Below are 20779 nucleotides of genomic sequence, written 5' to 3'. Positions count from 1 at the left end.
TCAATCGCACTGTACGTGCGTGCCTGCATGTGGTATTTTGTGGAAGAGCCACACTCAAGGGGCCAAAGAGCCGCATGTGGCTTGCGAGCCACGGTTTGCCGACCACTGGCCTAGATCAAGCATGTCAAACTCAAAGGCTAACATGGGCCAAATAAACAAGGTGTAAGTGTATGTGGGCCGCAAAAAAACAAAAGCTTCAATTTTTATAGAAACGTAGGTTTATTTCGATAGAGACATACTGATTATAAAGGGCTGAAATAAATGAGTCATCGTTAACATAAAATAATAGAAAATTTTAATGAAAATTAATATTTTTTCTTGAACATCAACTTACCAGACGCTGAATAACTGCACAAATTAATAAGCGTAATGCAAATAAACCTATTTTTCTTGTTCTCCAAAAGCGAAATATTTCCTGTTGTGCACACCAAACAAGTCAGTACAAGACTAATGACGTGGCCATCGGCTGCTAGAATATTCGCTGCTAGTATTAGTGGAGAGAAATGGTGCGCCTGCATGTAAGGCGAGTGAGGGAAATGAATGCAACATGATTATAGTAATCAGTCATTAGCAGACATTGTAGTTCGTTATTGATAATTACGTATAACAGGATATTGTAAAAGTCCTGTTAAAACGCTTCTCACATACCGTTATATTGCCTGGGCCGCAAAAATATTCGTTGTGGGCCCCATGTGAGTTTCACATGCTTGACCTAGACCCTAGGATCTTATCTCTCTGTGTTTTGGCTTAAAGATCCTCTTTTTCACCTTCCTCCAGCTCTGTGGTCAGTGGCATCTGCAAGAACCAGCCAGTGCAGGCATGTGAACATGGGTAGAGGACACCTATAGCTGTGTAGACACGGAAATGTAGGGGAGATGGAGGGACCCAGACAGGTCTACTGTCAGACATCCAGGAAGATTTAATTTGCTTCATTTTTATTGTTTCAACTTTAAGATATGTAATTGGTAATAATGATTTCTTAAATAATTTTAGCATTTACAGCACTAAAGGAACCACAGATATTTGATTAAATAATGGAATTATGTGTGTTTGTATCAAAAGCATATTTTTAACGTTTCCTTTGTAACACATCTTATTCTTCAGGTGTAAACAGTTGCAGTTGACTACAATTCGAGCATTCTTTGATCTGATTGATGCTGACACTAAACAAGTATGTATTCTTAAACTAGCAATGATTTCAGTAAAGTGAGAGCTTGGTTGCAGCAGTGGTGAAGTTAATACATTTTATACTTCGATGCAACTAGAAGCCTACACCTTATGATGACTTATAATGACTTTCAAAATGGGAATACCTCTATTTTTATCTGATAATACTTTGACCACTAATAATAATTAATAGAATGCAATGGAGGAAAAAGAGGGTGGGAGAGGAGGAAGAGGGTGAGGGGGATACATTGTGATGGAAGGAGACTTGACGTTAGGGGTGAACACACAATTCTACATGCAGAAAATGTATTACAGAATTGTACACTTGAAACATATGTCATCTTTAACCAATGTCCCCCCCAAGTAAATTCAGTAAAAGTTTTTAAAAGAATGCAATGAAAATGAAAAATGACAGATTCCTTAAATCTTCCCCCAGTTCTTCTCCTTTACTGTTTAAATTTTTATATATAGTCTTTTAGCTTTAATTAAGGGAAATACTTATTACTAGCTATTTTTTCCTTTTTAGTAATGTATTATAGATCTCATGACCTATCCTATTAGACATTTTTGCTTGACTTTCTTTGGAAAGCATCTTTACCTTTCTGATAGGATCCAAAGATCTACAGTTGAATAAATAAAATCTGTGTTCCATTAAATTCTAAGATGAGAAAACTCTAATACAAGTGTATAATAAATTATAATTCTGTAAGGATAAGTATATTATAGACACATTTTAAGGACAAATGAGAAGTTTTTGATAACTAATAGTGCTAAGAATCAAAATATTATGAAACCGAGTTCTGTTTCACAAACTCATTATATATAATGGACTGGACTATGTTAGGATATGATTGCTAATCAGGAAGCATGTGATCTAGGAGGAAAAGCAGGGAAACTAGAACTCACGCCATAATCATCCCCAAACATGAGGTCCCCAGGAATCAGAATTAGTGTCATTTTTGATGGTCATCAGCATAAACATCAGCTGAGAATGTGAGTGGATGGATCTTCTAGAGAGAGAATCAGGATGGGAGAGATGACTTAACTGAAATTTTGGTTGAAAGACCTGTGGCTTTAATTGATTGCAGTCAGATGTGGCTGCTTTAAAAAAACAAAACTAATTTTGTATCAGACTGAATTGATTGACGTATAGAGTTTGCATCAATGAAGTTAAATTCCACTTTCCTCCACGCTAGCCATACAATTCCGAGAGAATTATATTCTATTTTGTACATCCTGTTTTAAGGGGGGACATTAACAAACTTGAGTTTATCCAGGGAAGGAAGGCAGGCAGAGTGGAGAGGGATCTGAAGCAGTTCTGTGAAAGACACTTGATGTTTTTGAAGTTGTCTAATCTGTAGAAGAAATGTTTTATTTGGATGAGGGACATCACAGTCTTTAATTTTCTGAAGGACTGTCCCCCAACCTAATGTATCAAAGCACCAAGGAGTCAGATACTTGCTCTGAACAGGGCAGGACATGCTCCTGGTAAGAATTGTTGCAACTGGAATGTAATATTTGGAAAAGGACTGAGTTAGAAATGTTAAAGCAAATACCGGGTGCCTTCTAAGGGGCTGAGCAGATATAGTAGACCTGGGTCCTCGCCGACATTTCTTCATCATCTGGTCACTGTGTGGTTGCTGAGAGAATCACTTCCCTGTCGGGGCCTCGGGGCCTCGGGGCCCTAGCTGGAGAATTGAATAGCGGTAGATTCCAGAGGAATTTTATACCCCAGTACATTTTCTTCAGGGGAGGGGCCGATCTGAAGTTGCCGACATTTTATCGTGCTGGGATATTTTAAAACAACAGGAAATATCCTGTTGTCTGCTTGCATTTTCGTTTCATGAAACAGGATGTTTTGGCACAGGGGGAGTCAGTAGAACAGAGTGGAAGGGATTTCCAAGGGAGAACAGTTGTATTTTCTCTAGAGACCACTTGATTTCAGTGTTGTGAGATTGGCGCTGGTCTGCATTGGGAAGCTAGTGGGTTGGGTTCACTGGGCTGGAGGACCCCTGGCGTTCCCTTCCGGTTATGAACATGTTAATATGTTTTATCCTCGTCTGTTGTTGGAGAGCACGAGTGCATAATGGTTAAAAGCGGCCTGTGTTTGAGCACTGGTCCAAGCTCTCCTTGGGAGCGTGACCTTGAGCCGTACCTTTATTTCCCTGTGCTTTCACTGCCTCACATTTAAAATACAGATAAGAAGGTTATGGTCTCCTATAGAGCGCTAACGTGTTAAGCACGTAGAACAGGAAGTAAGTGACTGTTGGCTCTTAGCATTGTTACTCGAAGCAAAGTGTCATTGAATTATCACCGGATATGAAAGGGTACAGAATGCTTCCATGTTCTCTCTAGATAACTCAAAACCCCAAGAAGAAATTGTCGGTTTTGAATCACCACTTTATAAGACACCCAGCAAAACACTTTGAGGAAAAACCAGCAATAATTTCTGACTTAACAGGTTAGTGGTTTTAATATTTTTAAATTGTAAGTAGAGCTTTAATTATTATTCTTAGGTAAATTTGTTATTAGCAGACAAAATCTTTCAAACTATGGTACTTCAGGTACTGAAATCCTGTTATATTTTATTCATGTCTCTAAGATGGTTTCTTAAGAGGTTGTTGGTTAGGGGAGGGAAAAAGTAGAAAAGCAATTTATAAGATGTGGCTGGTGAAAAAATAAATGTCCTGAAAATAGCATAACAAGTAGAAAATGTTTAAAGATAAAGTTCAGTGTCTCTGGTCTCCTGACAATCACATACAATAAGTGCAGTGCTTAGTTTCTCAGTATCAGTCATGCTTCGTCGACCTTCTTTTGGATTAACAGGCATATCTTTAGCTGGTAAATTTTGCTTTTACATGTAATACCTGTCATACCGTACTTAATTATTTGTCTTGTTTGGGAAATGAAATACTGACTTTCTTTGGTTGATACTTCCTTAGAGTTAAAGACACCAAGTCGATTTAAAGTGCTTTATTTGATGTGAACGCTAGTTAGTAATGAGCACATAGGGACTATCTCAGTAGATTTTCCAATTTAAAATAGCCAGTCTTCAGGAAACCACTTTTTCAAAAACTGCTGATTGAGAAATATTTCACCAGTATTTAATAAAAGAAATTATTTAATATTAAAAAACCAAGCTAAACAAATGAATTTCCTTTCCCTTAGTGACGCCGCTGTGGGTTCCAGTAAAAGTGTCGAAGTGGACCTACGTGGCTTACAATGTAAGTATACCTCCAGGGGGTTTTCCTTTACTTAAAATAAGTTTAGTAGTTATCTTTGACTGCTAACGTCTCTTTAAAAAAGATAACCACATATCATTTTGCCACAGTAAAACAATTTAAGTAATAATGTTTAATTAATAAGTATCTAATTGGTGTGCAGTTTTTCAATTTTCTAACTGTCAAATTTTTAAATTATTTTTATTTTCAATTTGTTCAAATCAGGATACAAACAAGGTCCACATATAGTAATACTTATATATCTCTTATTCTTTTAACCTCTAGTACTTACTTCACCACCTTTTTTTCCTCTTGCAGTTTATTTGTTGAAAAAAGCAAGTCATTTGTCCTAGTTTGATGAAGTTTCACAGTCTTTTCTGATTGCATTGCTGTAGTGTCATTCAACATGTTCCTTTGCCTTCTCTTTTCCTGGGACTTAGTAGTTGGGTCTAGATGCTCGATCAGATTCAAGTGTTTGTTTTGCGAGACTGGCTTTTTTTTTATATTAGCAGCTACTAGTATTGAGGAATAATGCCTACTATCAGTTCGTGTAGAGGGATGCAAAAATGATGATACTCCAATTTGATCATTTCTCCTTCATTTATTAATTGGAATACTGTATAGAAAAACTCATCTAGTAAGTTTATCAAAAATGGAACACATCGTAAAGGAAAAAATGTCAATCACGTAGACCTTTGGATCTTATATTTACAGTGGGGCCTTCCTTGACTTACGAGTTTAATTCGTTCCGTGACGGAGCTCGTAACTCAAATTACTTCTATGTCAAATCTTAAAGTGAACGAGTGAGACACGTGATGCTGAGCTGATGTTGTGGCATTCACTGTGATGTTCGCTGCATCAACTAGCGGTGGGGTATCTGAAGCTGGCTCGTAACCCGAATTTTAGCTCGCAACTCAAAGCAAAAAATTGGCCGAGAGACAGCACGTATTTCGAAAAACTCATTAGTCGGGACACTCGTAAGTCAAGGCCCCACTGTACTCGTTTTCAGAATAGTGAGTTGGTTCACAGACAGCGACTGAAAGAGGTTTTGGGGTTTTTTCCTCCCTAATATTATTACAAACTCATGTATTTAAGCGTAAACTAAAATATTAAAATTGTTCTATCTTTGACCAGTGTAGCCATTTCAGGTTCGGTTCTAGAATCTTTCCATATAGCTGCTCTTTATTTGCCGTTGGTAGTTTTCTCACTGTCTATCTGGTATGAGAAGACATTGCAGATCGTTTTGTATATCCCCCGCCCCAGACCTTGAATCAACTTTTTTCTCGAAGGAAGTCTCCCAATATTTGGGAGATGGCACCTAAAATCCGTAATCAGGGCAGTAGCAATACTTATGGCTGGTGGGTTAGCATTTCTAGGCTTTTCAGTGGACAGAGCTAAGAAAGGTATTTTAGCTTCATCATAAGGCCAAAAACCGAACCAAGACAGAACATTCATACTGATGCTTTTAAGACAGATTTCAGGACTACAGGGTTTATACCTGATCTCTCTATCTTACAGCTGTCTCTTCTTCCCACTCCTAGAATATTGGTCTTCAACACTACCAGGAATAATTGAATAATTACTGATCACCTTTAGCTGGAGTTTTGAATGATGAAAGTATCCATTTTTATGATCGTTTTATTGTGTTTTTCCTTTTTTTTCAGGAATCTGATAAAATATATTTTACATTTCCTCTTGCAAATCATAGGAAAATCTACACTCATGCCTATTGTCAGAGCACCATGCTGGTAAGATGATTGGTACATTCTGTGTAAATTTAAAAGGCTAACTGCTCATTTTTCAAATTCACCAAATATCTAGTAGATCTCTACCTTAGCTATGCACTATTACTAAATCTAATTCGTTGAAAAATATTTGGAGAAGAGTTTTTTTTTTATTGAAAAGTATTCGTCCAGATGTTTCTGTAGCTGATAATATACCAGGATCTAATATATCACTGAGTTGGTAGATGCTGCACTTTGATATAGAATAAAGCCTTTAGAAAAGATGGTTTTACTCTTTAAGTTGATTTATTTTAATCAGAATCTGAAGTCCATATATTGCATTTGATTCATGGATCTTCAGTCTCTTTTGTAACAGCCCCTTTTTCTTTCCATTTATTTATTCAAGAAAGGCTGTGGGCTCTATAAATTCCCTACATTGTGGGTTTAGCCGATTGTATTCTTGTGGTACCTTTTACCATGTATTCCCACCCCTCCTGTTTTCTGTAAACTGGTAGTTAGATCTAGAGCAGCGGTTCTCAACCTGTGGGTCGCGACCCCTTTGGCGGTCCAACGACCCTTTCACAGGGGTCGCCTAAGACCATCCTGCATATTAGATATTTACATGACGATTCATAACAGTAGTAACATTACAGTTATGAAGTAGCAACGAAAATAATTTTATGGTTGGGTCACCACATGAGGAACTGTATTTAAAGGGCCAGACGGTTGAGAACCGCTGATCTAGAATCTTGATTAGACTCTGATTAATTGTGTACGGTAAGAATGTTTTACAAGTGGAACTGGGAGGCATATCCTAGCTGGTTGGGGTCTTAGGTGGTAGCAGTATGATCTGTCCACCATGAAGTTCCCAATCAGTCTTTCACCTAATGATTTTAGCAGCCACTGAGGGCTGCGGACAGATTTTTTTTAAAGAACTATACATTTTATGATCTAGTGGCATTTTCTTTTCTTTCTACTTCCTGGAGTTAGTCAGCAGTTCCTGAGTGACTTTTTCTAAGATGATTTATACAGTTTTTGTAATTAGTTAGGGATGTTTACTAGATGACCTGAAATTGTTCTCTGGACACTTTCTAGGCTGTATAAAAATGGTGTTTTAGGGTGGGCTTGAATAGTATTTATTCAGTTCATTGATGAAGGAGTCAGAATTCCCTATACACGGAATGAGATGAGTGGTGTGGGCTATTGGCAATCTTCATAATGAGGGCTATCTTTGAGGACACGCTCCCTTATTAGCTGCAAAACCCAGGATGAAAGTGGGCTGGCTATTGAGAGGCTTCTAGATGTTCTTTGTCCAGGCTATTCAGGTCTGTTTTGTTGCCTTGCTTTAAAAGGGCACATTAGCCCTAACCGGTTTGGCTCAGTGGATAGAGCATCGGCCTACGGACTGAAAGGTCCCAGGTTCGATTCTGGTCAAGGGCATGTACCTTGGTTGCGGGCACATCCCCAGTAGGAGGTGTACAGGAGGCAGCTGATTGATGTTTCTCTCTCATCGATGTCTCTAACTCTCTATCCCTCTCCCTTCCTCTCTGTAAAAAAAAAAAAAAAATCAATAAAATATATTTTAAAAAAATAAAAGGGCACATTAGGGTTCTGAGAAGCGTAGGCAGCTGATATTGTAGGCAGCATTTTGCCAGGAGTAGAGAGCAGAAAAATATCATATTGCTTTTTGTTTGTTTCCTTTCAGCTTTCTTTTCTGTATTCTTGGAAAAACGTCTTAAAATTTTATTTAAGTTTCATGAGAGCAAAGACCATGTCTGCCTGATTCATCCTTTTCCTCAAGGGCACAATTCCTTGGCCCTAGAATGGACTTTATAAATTATAAATATTAGTTTAATGAAAGGATTGATTTTTTTTATTGTCCTATGTGTATACTAAGGAAGAATTTATGTGGCCATCTGAGCAGTGTTTCTCATTACCTTATGCCCTGGTAGGATTTCAGTAGTTGGATCATTTCAGTAGTCTTGAAGCATTGCTCTTACTACTTCCTTAAAAGTTAGAGTGATCTTAGGTCAGAATTCTCTTAAATGACTGAAGCTAAATCCATAATATAGTTAAAAAATCACCATCATCGCTGCCGTATTTCCATGCTGCACCGACAAAGTAGCAACTAGCCTCAGTCTTGGATTATGTTTCAATCCAAACACATTCTCAGCTGCGTAGAAGTTATCTGTTTGGTAGTCAAATAAGAACTCAAATGATAAACTAAAGGCTATACTTGGATTAATTGTTATTTTTTAATTACTTGGCTCTTTTTGGATTTTTAAATTTTATTTTTGTATAAAAGTCCACATCTACTTGCTCATTTTTCTGTTTTTGTTAAAATGTAGGAAACTTACTATGTAACTACATAGTTAAACTATGAACATTGCCAAACTCAAGGTATTGGTTCACACATTAGAAACGCTTGCCCAGGCCCATGGGACTCAGTTGGTTGAGCATCATCCCATGCACCCAAAGGTCGCTGGTTCAATTCCCAGACAAGGCACCTGCCTGGGTTTGGGCTCGATCCCCAGTAGGGGGCATGCAGGAGGCAGCTAATCCGTGCCTCTCATATCTGTTTCTCTCCCTTTCCCTTCCTCTCTCTCTAAAATAAATAAAAACATATATTTTTTAAATTAGAAATGCTTAGGTAATGTGCTGTGGAGAGGTGCCCATTGGGTTCCTCTTTCTCACATTGCTACTCTAGGTTACTTGCTTCCCTGTCTTGTTGACCGTAGACTTCTTTGCCTGCCCTTGACCTGTTTGACTTTTAGACCATCTCGGATACATTCCTAAATATCAAGTTGCTATTTTATATTTTTGTTGTGCCTACTGGCCCTATCAGGCAACAGTAAAACATCGAAGATGTTTATTTTGCATAATTATTTTCCACATCACTTAGTGTGCTTTGCTTGTGTCATTAATCAACAGGATACAAATAGTTGGATTTTTGGCTGCATAAACAGCACTTCTATGTGGTAAGTTTTTTGAATCTGTGACCTTCCATTGTTCATTTTCTTCCACATAAACACACTCACAAATTATACTTTCAGAATAGCTTTGTACGTTTTTAAGCTCATTTTGGTGCTATACTAAATTAAAGTATAGGTTTTAAAGTAAAAAAGGAAATTAGCATAGCAGTAAGTTTTGTAAACATTGAAATAGTTGGCTGCTGGAAAGACAGTTTTTTGATTCCAAAAGAACTATGTAGGTAGAATATCTTGGGTGAGAACATGTTAGGCTTCATGTCATTAGAACTCTCTCTGGCAGCTCTAGGGGTGATTTCTTTTTCCTCTGACGCTTATTTATCATTTATAATACTTTAATATGTGTGTCCTTTAATTATATTTGCCTATTTATTCCATAGCCAGCAAGGGGTTGACTTATCATGGAAAGCTGAACTGTTGCCAACAATTAAGGTAAGTTGTGGCTTTAGAATTTCAATATTTAGGTGAAAAAAATACTTGAGCCTATAGGCATTTTAGAATATGATATGTTATTAATTCATCTAGGTAGTTCATAAACTTAAGATTTGTTCATCTACATTTGAGAAATAATTTCCCCAGAAATGGAGAAATTTAATGGAGAAGAATGTATTTTTTTAGTTCTCAGAGGTAAAAACGATTAAGTTAATAATGCTCAAAATAAAATGAAATGTATGTGTTATTGTGTCATACCAAGAGCTAAGTAAAGTTTTAAAATTCAATTTGAAGGTATGTTCAAGGCCCTTTCATTTATATTATACTAGAGGCCCGATGCATGAAATTCTTGCGGGGGGTTGGGGGGGGGGGGAAGGGTCCCTCAGCCCGGCCTGCACCCTCTCGCAATCCGGGACCCCTCGCTCTTAACCGCCCGCCTGCTCGCTCCTTACTGCTTGGCTTGCTGCCCCTTAGTGCTGCTGTAGAGGCGGGAGAGGCTCCCACCACCGCTGCTGCACTCACCAGCTGTGAGCCCAGCTTCTGGCTGAGCAGCACTCCTGCTGTGGGCGTGCACTGACCACCAGGGGGTAGCTCCTGTGTTGAGCGTCTGCCCCCTGGTGGTCAGTGCACATCATAGCGACCGGTAGTTCTGGTTGTTCCGGTCGTTCTGCCATAACAGTAGCTGGGATTATATACTGTATACATAGGTAAGATAGATGCCTGTTGCAGAAACATTGCTGTACATTGAGGAGAAGCCCAGGAGTTTGTTTAACGTGCTGTCCCAAGGGAATCTGACTGGCTTCTTAGACGGCCACTCACCGACAGACAGCTCTCCAGCTTCAGAACCTCTCGGGGCTGGCCCACATAGCTGCCCTGGCGTGCTGTGGAGAAAGTTATCTGAAGAAATGTCTCCGTGCGTGCAAGTTGTAGCAGCATGTCACTACCCCGCCCCTGCACGTACTTCCAGGGGAAAGCGCGGCTTTCAGAGCTATTTGGTGACTTGGCTTTTCAATAAATAGACGCGTCTCTTATCTATTTATTCCTCAAGATGTGGCTATGGGATCTGGTCTTAATTTTGAGAAGAGATGTTTATTGGGTGAGGTACATTATTAGTCTTGCTTTGCTGTGTCTTCATGTCATTTTACTGAATAATCGGGGGATGATGTGCATGTATATCATTAGCCAGCATCTCTTTACTACTTGGGCTTGATCAGAATCATTTGAGATTAGGTTCCAACTCTTCCATCATATTTAGCATCCGTTCATTCATCCACTGTTGAGCCTCTGTCATGTGCTACCAAAATAAATGTGGAGATAATGCTGTAACATTGTTTGAAACAAATAGACAAATTATAAAAGGAAAGAGCAAATCTGGAAATAATTATGTAAAATATTTAAATTTAGTGTTAAATGTCATTTGTTTTACATGAAGGGACAGATACAGTTCAAGAGATGCAGGACTATTTTGGTAGTCCATATTCACATAATTATTAGGAATTTGACTTTCAGCAGGATTATTGACCTGAAAACATAAACATGGGTACCTTATGAAGTATTGCATTTAAGTTTGCAATCTGTTTTTTTATAACGTATTAAATAAGAAATAGTGTGTGTGTAATTTATTTTTCTCTTAAAGTGCTTTATGGTCTGTATAAATCAGCTTTTTACTTTCACCTTTTTTTTAGTCTCTGACGTTAAGACTTCAAGACTATCCGTCTTTGTCACATCTTGTTGTTTATGTACCATCTATCCATGGAAGTAAGGTAACGAATGGATTAAAGTCATTATCAGAATGTTTTGGGACTACTCATGCTAAATATTTGTTCTTTCTTCATGAATTCTTCAGCATAGGGCTTGTCTAAAACAATGCCAGTTTAGCGATCCACCTAAGACTGGGAGGACCAGTCTAACTTGAACTAAGCAGAATAAACCCAAGTCTCTTTATTCCAAGTGGAACATCAGACTTTCAAAATCTATTAATTATTGAGACCATTTTATATGCAAGAGTCTGTGCCAGGAATTATATAGGAAGCACACAAATGAGGAAGAAACTAACCCCGTTCTTAAAAATACACTTGGGTTGGGGAAGAGAAATGTATTTGGAAACGGGGAAGAGAGAGAATAAAAGAGCTACTCAGAAATACACAATACACTAATAATTTTTATTAAATTAAGCTTGCTCATCAAATTTTCTTAGTTTGGCATCTCTCCTTGAGGAATGCTTGCCATTTTAGTGTAGCCAGAGTTAGGGTGTGGCACAGCCTTCCCCATGGCTGACGACTTTTATTTTCCACTCAAACATCAAGATGTTTTACTAAAATTTGTTGAGTTTTTTCCCCCCTAATAAGTCAGTGTTTCTATTTCAGTTTGTTGTAGATTGTGAATTCTTTAAAAGAGAGACAAGATCCATACAGCTTCCTGTAACTCATCTTTTTTCCTTTGGTAAGTATTTTGATTCTGGAAATCCTAAGACTTGCTTTTCTTTTTAACAGTGCTGATTTCTTTCGCAATAAAGCACAACCGTGTAAAAGAGTATTGTGTATTTCAAGTGTAGTCCTAGAGTTAGCATGTGATGTGTTCATTCGTTTGACTCTTATTTAATACTGGGCCAGCCGTCATCTTCTGAGAAGGGAACTTTAAATTAAATGTATCCATGATTACATACGTATGTGTGTGTATTTTCATGTGAATTTATATTCAATATTGGCCCTTTTAATAAAAGGCTTATTATAAGGTATAAATTTCTACCTACCCTGTGACAGTTTCAAGATTTCTCTAAATACATATAACTACATATTCTCTTACATTTTATTATGAAATAATTTTGGACTTACAGAAAGAGTACAGAGCTCCTGTGTACCCGTCACTCATCTCTCTATAATGTTGGCCTCTTAAACAATGCAGTTGCCAAAACTGAGCAGTTAGCATTAGCATCATACTGTGAACTGAGCCACAGGCTTCATTTGGTTTTCGTTGGCTTTTCCACCTTTGTTCTTCTCCAGGTGCCCACATTGCTTGAGTTTTTATGGCTCTTTCATCTCCTCTGATCTTTTTATAGTTCCTCAATCTTTCCTTGTCTTTCATAATTTTGATACCTTTGAAGAGCACTGGTCAGTTATTTTGTAGAATATTCCTTGATTTGGATTTGTCTAAAGCTTTCCTATTAGTTGGTGTTATGCATTTTTTGGCAAGAATATCACAGAAGTGATGAGTACTTCTCCATGTATCCTATCAGAGGACACGTTTTATCACTCACTGTGTCTGATCACCAGTGATGTTAACCTTGGCCACTTGGTTAAGGGGGTGTCTGCCAGGTTTTTCTACTGTGACGTTACTGGAATTAATAAATGTTTTGGGGGAGATACTTTGTGAGTAACCTATTTGTATTTTTTATTTTTTCAAAATGACCCACTAATCTTAACATCCATGGGTTCATCTAGTCTGAAGCAGTTATCACTGATGCTCTATATTTTCTAGAATTCTTCCCAAAGGGAAGTTGTCCCTTCTTCCTGATTTATTTATTTATTCAGTTTTTATGTATGTCAGTATTGGACCCATACATATTTATTTTATTCATTGGGTTCTAATCCAGTACTATTGTTACGTTCTTGTTTGTTTAAGTTTTTCCGGCTTTGGATAGTGGAATCTGTATTTTGGTTGTCTCTTAGGCCACTCATGAAAAGAATCTATTCTACTTGATAGAGGAAACTTCCTGTAAGATTTTTATCCCTCCTCTACCCTTTTTTGGTAGAAAAATACTGAGAACAGTACAGAAATGGCAACTCTATCACTTAGCTCCTTAAAGATAGCACGCTTATGAAATGAGATCTACCAAGAAAGCATACCGTATCGACCCTAGAGATATGTATTGGTTTTATAAAGCACATACATGTGATTGAAAGGCATTGCAAATGTTTTTTTTTATCCAGAGTTTTTTGAAGGAGGATTGTGTTTTTAGGAGTTTTTGCCTTCATGTCAGAAGTCAGAACCTACCAGCTCTTTTTTAATATTAAAAATCTGTTGGCATAATTTTAATGTTGTTTAAGCAATTTGTACTTTTGTCATTCTTTGGTGTTCTAAGCAATACGGTACTTTTAATTTAACAGGATTGTCTTCAAGGAAAGTGAAATTAAACACAAGCGGCCTGTTCTATAACATAGAGCTTCTGAACTTCGGACAGGTAATAATCCCGCGTATAAGAAGGATGTGATTTTACTTTACTGTTTAGTTAAACAAACACGTAAACTTCTGTTTTTGTTTTTGTGGTCAAACCATTAGATATACCAAGCTTTTCAAGTCAACATAGACAGCAAGTGCTCAGGAGTCAAAGGTAAGTGTATTTTACAATAAAATATAAAGGTGTTGTCATTTGAAGAATCAGTATGTTTTCACTTGAATTTCCTATATGTATGTGAAGTAAAATGTAATATAATAGAAAAGCTGTTATATTTCCAACATATTTAACTTAGACCCTTTCTTTACACATTGCAGACCAGTAGTTTTATTGCTAGCTTTACCTAGTGGTCAGATAAGTTTCTATTGAATGAGTACAAAAAACATTTTACATAAATGTTAAAGGCACGCTTTAAAATTAAGTACCCATTGCATTTTGAAGTTATTTATTGCATGTTCTTACAAGCTAATATCTTTTTAAAGTATGATACTTTGTAAAACACTGTGTAATATGAAGCAAGAATTCTCGTGATCCGTCCACAATGTGTTAATAGTAAGCATCTTTTTTTAAAAATATATTTTATTGATTTTTTACAGAGAGGAAGGGAGAGGGATAGAGAGTTAGAAACATCGATGAGAGAGAAACATCGATCAGCTGCCTCCTGCACACTCCCTACTGGGGATGTGCCCACAACCAAGGTAGATGCCCTTGACCGGAATCGAACCCGGGACCCTTGAGTCCGCAGGCCGACGCTCTATCCACTGAGCCAAACCGTTTAGGGCAGTAAGCATCTTCTGTTTTAGTTTTAACACCCACTTTTTAAAAAATATGTTTTTATTGATTTCAGAGAGAGGGAAAAGAAGAGGGGGAGAGAGAGAGAAAGAGAGAGAAAGAGAAACATTGTTCAACTGCCTCCCGCACACACCACAACTGGGGGTTGGGGATCGAGCCCGAAACCTGGGCATTGCCTGACCGCGAATCAGACTGTTGACCTTTTGGTACACAGGACGATGCTCAACCAACTGAGCCACACCAGCCCAGGCTTAAATATCCACGTTTTAAAAATACCACATAGCTTGCTGTTTTGTTATAATAGTAATTCAGATTTAGCTGCTTAGTGTTTTTGCAGTTTCTTAGTCCTTCTCAAATGCTCTAATATCTTTTATGAGTCTAATATTATAAAACACTAGTGCCCCGGTGCACGGATTCATGCACATTGAAAGGAAATGAATTAGAAGGTGGCCGGTGGGGTGCAACTGGGCGAGACAGGCTGAACATGCCCTGGAGCCAACCTCCCGCAGTCCCTCCCTGGCCGGCCGCACCTGGGGTGGCACCATGACTTGAAGGGCGTGTATGGAGTGAGCTAGGTCCCTCCAACAGGTGGGGTCCCTCTGCCTGGCCTGCAGGGATCAGGCCAAAACCGGCTCTCCGACATCTCCCGAGGGGTCCCGGATTGTGAGAGGGCAGTTCTCGGGTGATGCACCCCAGAATCGGGCTCCCTCCTCTCTGGTTCCAGGGTGTGTCACCCGAGAACTGCCACTGCCAAGTCACCGCAGCTCAGCAGCTCCTGCGTTGAGCATCTGCCCCCTGGTGGTCATTGTGCATCATAGCTACCAGTCAGACGGTCGCTTAGCCTTTTATATATATAGATTATTATTTAATCATTCTTCATAATTTTCTATTATGTGATGTAACTCTTACTGATTTCTTATGAACTATAATTATAACTACTATAGTTAGTTAGGTATTATAGTAGTTTATATAACATTTGGTGTGACATAAGGGTAGTAATACATGTTTTTGTTTTGTTTTCACAGAAGAAATAACTAGTATCTATAAACTTCACATTCCCTGGTCTTATGAAGATTCGCTAACCATTGCACAGTAAGTATATGAAAGGGTTTACCTTAAACTTTTGTTTTTTGAATAATACACATTCTACTAAGTTTATTTACATCAGAGTGGAATCATTAAAGTGCCTCTTAGTAAAATATAGGTATTCCTAATGTAGCATTGTGCCCATAGGTAATATAATCTATGGTATTCTTCTTTAACTGGTACAGAATGTAAACCTTCATTGCTTGAAACATGAACCCTTTCCCACTTCTCCCCGACTCCTATGTCCCCGAGGGAGTGTTCAGACACCGTGATATGCCGGGAGCGTCCCTCCGTCACCATGCGTCTCACACCCAGCCTCCTCTCCATTACCATGCGGTGTTGGGCCAAGGACTGGCTTAGCCGTGTTATTTAATAGCATTCTGTATTTGAGAATTGATAATTAAGTTACTTTTCAGGGTCCCATCTTCAACAGAAATTTCTCTGAAACTTCATGTTGCCCAGCCAGACAATGACAGCCACGTCGCGTTATTAAAAATGTACACGTCTTCCGACTGTCAGTATGAGGTAAGCTGTATGTTGGCTTCACTTTTAAGATTTAGTTATAGAATAAACGGCAGATGTATTTTTTAAAAATATATTTTATTGATTTTTTACAGAGAGGAAGGGAGAGGGATAGAGAGAGAAACATCGATCAGCTGCCTCCTGCACACTCCCTACTGGGGATGTGCCCGCAACCAAGGTACATGCCCTTGACCGGAATCGAACCTGGGACCCTTGAGTCCGCAGGCTGACGCTCTATCCACTGAGCCAAACCGGTCAGGGCACGGCAGATGTATTTTATGTTACATGGTGATGCAGAAGGCAATAAATACTAGAAGTAGACATTCACAAAAAAGAAATAGACATGTATATTACTTTAAATATCCTCCCTTTTACCTCTTAGCACCACCTCCGTATTTTCTTAGCTGGACCACTGAACGTATGCATCTTAGTAAGAGAAAATAAAATTAAAATTGCGACTGAAGTCTAACCTTTTCAATTTGGGAGCAAAGGTCCTTTGTAAATTGAAGACCATCATGAAATCAGCTGTGGGTTTCATTCACTAATCAGCGTGATGCTCATTTGTTCCTAGCTCTTGGATAAGGTCCTTAAGGCCTTCTTTGCTTTTCACTAACTATACTAGTTTCTGTTAGTCATTAATCCGTGCAGTTCCGTGCCTATTGAGTTTGTGTTACAATCACCTAGATGTCCTTGTGCTGAGAGAAGGGAAATAGAGCTCCAGGGTAACATGTTATTAACTTACGGGTTCATGCCAAAAGAGTCCCTCCCTGTGTTAGAACAGGCCAGGTTCTAAGGACTCCAGGTGGACGTGGCTGAAGCAGACATTTGTGGTGACATCACAGGTTTCTAGCTGATGTGAAATATCTTGATTCCACTTAACTGCTCTCAGTCATTTAATAAATCCCTTTAGCTTGCATGATCTAGTAATTTGATATTCTCGTTAGTTAAGTATTTTAGTTAGTAAAGGGTTACTATGTACACCATGGCATTCATTCAGTTGTCAAAGAATTAGAATATGGGAACATATTTTACTGAACAGTAAAATTACCCTGGAGACACATTAATGTTGGTGGTTCAGAGGATTCTTTTGAGATCTTGAGTGCCTTTAGGTTTATTACCATAAAAAAGTTAATTTCTATTTAATAAAATGCTCAATTTAATAAAATGTGACCTGGGGCAGCTTTAGGGAAAATAACATTTTTCTTAATGATTATTTTAAACCAGGTGACGATTAAGACTTCCTTTCCGCAAATACTTGGACAGGTAAGAGAGACCCCTGTTTGGTTATTGATTGTCTTGTGAATGGGTACTGTAAGGCAGGGGTGGCAGACCTCTGTAAAGGGCCAGAGAGTAAATACCAGCAGACCCCCCCATGGCCTCTGGCCACGGCCGGCACCCCTGCAGCTGCTGCTGCTGCTGCCTCCTCCCTTCCTCTTCTTCCTTCCATGTTCATGAAACCTAAACTCCGTTCTCGGCACACGGGCCACACTGGCCACCCTGGCTTTAAAGGGTGCTCTCATGTGTGAGACTTCCTAGGGCTGATTCCTGATTCTCAAACAAGTTCATGTCCTTGGCTAAATGGATGTCATATTAAGATTTCATGTTGCTCGTACGTTATAATTCATAGCCTAATAAAATCTGTAGACTCCATCATCTAAATGAACATTTTCAGAGAACTTCTGATTTTGTGCATGCTCAGTTTATAAAAGGTGGGAAGTAAATTATATTCAATAGACATGTTGAAAAATAGTTTAAATTTATTTGGAGAGTGTCTTTCTATAATTCATAGGTAAATAGTGTTACAAAAATAATTTATCAAGTAGCGGAACTGCTATATTATGATTCAACATCATTATAATTTACAGAATTGTACAATAGATAATACTGATTTGTCAGAGAAGTTATATAACTTTAAAATTCATTAACATTTTTATTGTGCCTTTTATTACTTTCACTTTATTTATTTTTCATGTTTTGCAATCATGGCATAGCAGAATATTTTTAATTTAAATCATTTAATCCTATAATGATAATAAAACTTACAAGTCAAAATTAAATTAGAAACTTTTTTACTAATATTTGCAATATCTCACTTGATCCTCACAACAACCTGATGAGAACTAGATTGTAAGTATTGTTACATTTGTGAACATTAGAAAATTATAAGTTAAGTGTAAACATTTTGTGCTACATTAGAAAGAGAAGATTAAATGTTAGTATAAGTTGGAACATAGCCTCATGGAGAATTGTAATAAGTAAAATGTTAAGGGATCAATTATTACGAAAATTTATCTCTTGGAATCCATGCTATCGTACTTTTAGTATGTTCAAAAGGCATGTTACTGTGCATGGAGGTATGGAACGAGGACATAACATACTGTATTCTCATATCATTCTGGTGCCTCATAATTTAGGTTAGTAACAAAGAAGAGTCTAGTCAGTTCAGTACTCGATAGTCGAGCATAATCACATGTGCATCAGAGAAGGACAGACTAGCCCTGGCCAGTGTGGCGCAGTTGGCTGGGTGTTGTCTGTATACTGAAAGGTGGTCAGTTCAGTTCTTGGTCAGGGCACCTACAACAAGTAAGTCACTTGCTTGTGTGTGATGTTTTTAATTGTGCAAGTTACTCGCGCTCCCTGTGCCTCAGTTTCACCTATAAAATTGGGATAAGCACAACCTCAGAGGGTTTGCGGGAGGAGAGCATGAAATAATGCATACAAGATGCCGAATACCACGCCTGAAATATAGTAAATGCTCAATAAACATGCCTTATAAAAAAATGTGCAGTGCTTACGACTCAGTTGTATATTTTCCTTATCATGCCTTTGATGAGAAATTCAGATACCATGTTTCTAGCATACTCTATATTATTAACGTTTATTTTACTTAGAGTCTGATACCCATTACTGGGAACACCTTTGTGGCCATGTCATGAGAGAGATAAAGTGAAGAACAACAGTTTTATTTCATGTGAAAGGACACCTGTGTTAGCCTGACCATTTAGAAGTTGTCCTTGATTTGCCTGTGTTCTAGGTCGTTAGGTTTCACGGTGGAGCTCTTCCTGCTTACGTTGTATCGAGCATCCTTCTTGCTTATGGAGGACAGTTATACTCTCTCTTCTCAGCAGGTGAGAATCTTATGTTCCTTTCCCCCTCCCCCCTCTCTCTTCCTTCACCCTCCCTCCTCCCTCCTTCTGTGCTTCACTACTACTTTTTTTTTATCTTTTGTGTGGCTAAGGAAGACAGATCAACTTCTTGATAATTTATAACTCACCTCTCCCACGTTTACAGGGATTTGAGATCCTCTAAGTTTTAAAAGATACCCAAGACACATCTTACCTGTTTTTTCCACTTTATACCCTTGTGCCTGAAATGTCTTCCCTCTGTTCTGAGGACCTCTCGATTGATAGAGGCTTATTTGCAGGGATCTTGTTCTCCATTCCATTCCTGGTACCCAACATAGTGTCAGGCACATAGTAGGCACTCAGTGTAACGTTTGAGCTGTATCAACTATTAATTAGGTCCTGGCACATTGAATGGAATAATTGAGAGTGTAATGTTTCAAAGGTACCAGTATGTGCAGGGTAACAGAAGATGATAAAGTGCCAGATTAGCAACAGAGCAGAGCACCTGATACTGCGGGTGCCGGGGCCAGGGCGAGAGCAGACCAGCGAGCTTAGAAGGACAGCATTACGGCAGCGGCAGGCTGCGGACAGGAGCCCTGGGTCTCAGCAGGGGACAGGCGGGGAAGCTAACGCACTAGCCTTGCTTCCACCCCTTCTCCTATCTGCCAGTGCCTCTCATTCCCTGAACCTACTTGGAAGCCAGTCCATGCAAGTCAGCTTCCCAAAATTCAGAGCAAAGTAGAGTAGAGGCTGGATCTGGAGAGGCAAATATAGAACATATATAGCACATTGGACAGGCCTCCACAGAGAATAGCCATTAGAATAATTCCCAGGAGACTCACCTTTGTAAGGTCCTTACAAAACTTGGGAGGCAAGAGAGAGGAAAGGAGGATAGGGCCAAAATACATAAAAGCAGTCAAAAATCTCCATTATTTCCATTTCACCAAGCCCTTCCGCAGCTACTCTTTCCCTTTCAGTAGCTTGTTACACTTCCCAGTCTGCCTCTAAGTGTTTGTTTTAACCTGGTGTAGTTACATTCCAGGAAGAGAGCAGCAACATTCGCTGCTCCGCCCAGGTCTAGAGGTTATTTGGGGAATATGACATCACCATACTTGAATGTAAATATTTTTAGAAACTTTGAAAGAGATGTCTCATCCTTCTGAGTTTTAAGTGACTTGATAGTTGATTCTCAAACATACAGAATTTATACCTAGAGAGTTCATAGAGACCTCAGAGATACGTATTGGTTAGTTTAGAGCAGTGGTTCTCAACCTTGGCTGCACATTAGAATCACCTGGGAATCTTTTTAAAATCCTGATGTCTGGGCCTCACCCTCTGGAAATTCTGTTTCTTTGTTATGGGGTGGGGCCACAACATGAGTAACAAAGAAACAGAATTTCCGGAGGATGAGGCCCAGACATCAGGATTTTAAAAAGATTCCCAGGTGATTCTAATGTGCAGCCAAGGTTGAGAACCACTGTGCTAGAGGATTTAGATACGGGATTATGTCTCAAGCCAGTTACAGAAGTAATTCTGAACCAAGGATGTT

The 20779-nt window shown here is 38.7% G+C and overlaps 1 protein-coding gene across 10 annotated transcripts in view; it reads left to right on the top strand.

Moving 5' to 3' along the window:
* PGAP1 (post-GPI attachment to proteins 1) overlaps positions 1 to 20779 on the top strand; it is a 64825-nt gene that overhangs the window by 16617 nt on the left and 27429 nt on the right. For 9 of the 10 annotated variants that reach the window (XR_002830999.1, XR_002830998.1, XM_023759844.1 and 6 more), the window contains 14 exons: positions 1105 to 1171; positions 3523 to 3628; positions 4336 to 4391; positions 6053 to 6136; positions 9044 to 9090; positions 9480 to 9531; positions 11217 to 11294; positions 11898 to 11973; positions 13638 to 13711; positions 13810 to 13861; positions 15523 to 15589; positions 16000 to 16108; positions 17330 to 17368; positions 19140 to 19233. Coding sequence is in view for 8 of the 10 variants with exons in the window: in XM_023759844.1 (XP_023615612.1) it covers positions 1105 to 1171; positions 3523 to 3628; positions 4336 to 4391; positions 6053 to 6136; positions 9044 to 9090; positions 9480 to 9531; positions 11217 to 11294; positions 11898 to 11973; positions 13638 to 13711; positions 13810 to 13861; positions 15523 to 15589; positions 16000 to 16108; positions 17330 to 17368; positions 19140 to 19233 (1001 nt within the window). In the remaining 2 variants the exon portion in view is untranslated. The remainder of the gene's footprint in view (positions 1 to 1104; positions 1172 to 3522; positions 3629 to 4335; positions 4392 to 6052; positions 6137 to 9043; positions 9091 to 9479; positions 9532 to 11216; positions 11295 to 11897; positions 11974 to 13637; positions 13712 to 13809; positions 13862 to 15522; positions 15590 to 15999; positions 16109 to 17329; positions 17369 to 19139; positions 19234 to 20779) is intronic. The other variant, XM_023759850.1, reaches the window with a different exon arrangement.

Source organism: Myotis lucifugus, unplaced genomic scaffold (assembly GCF_000147115.1).
Source record: "Myotis lucifugus unplaced genomic scaffold, Myoluc2.0 scaffold_3, whole genome shotgun sequence".
NCBI lineage: Eukaryota > Metazoa > Chordata > Mammalia > Chiroptera > Vespertilionidae > Myotis > Myotis lucifugus.
The sequence above is the reverse complement of the archived record's forward strand: the minus strand, read 5'-3'. Positions and strand labels throughout refer to the sequence as shown.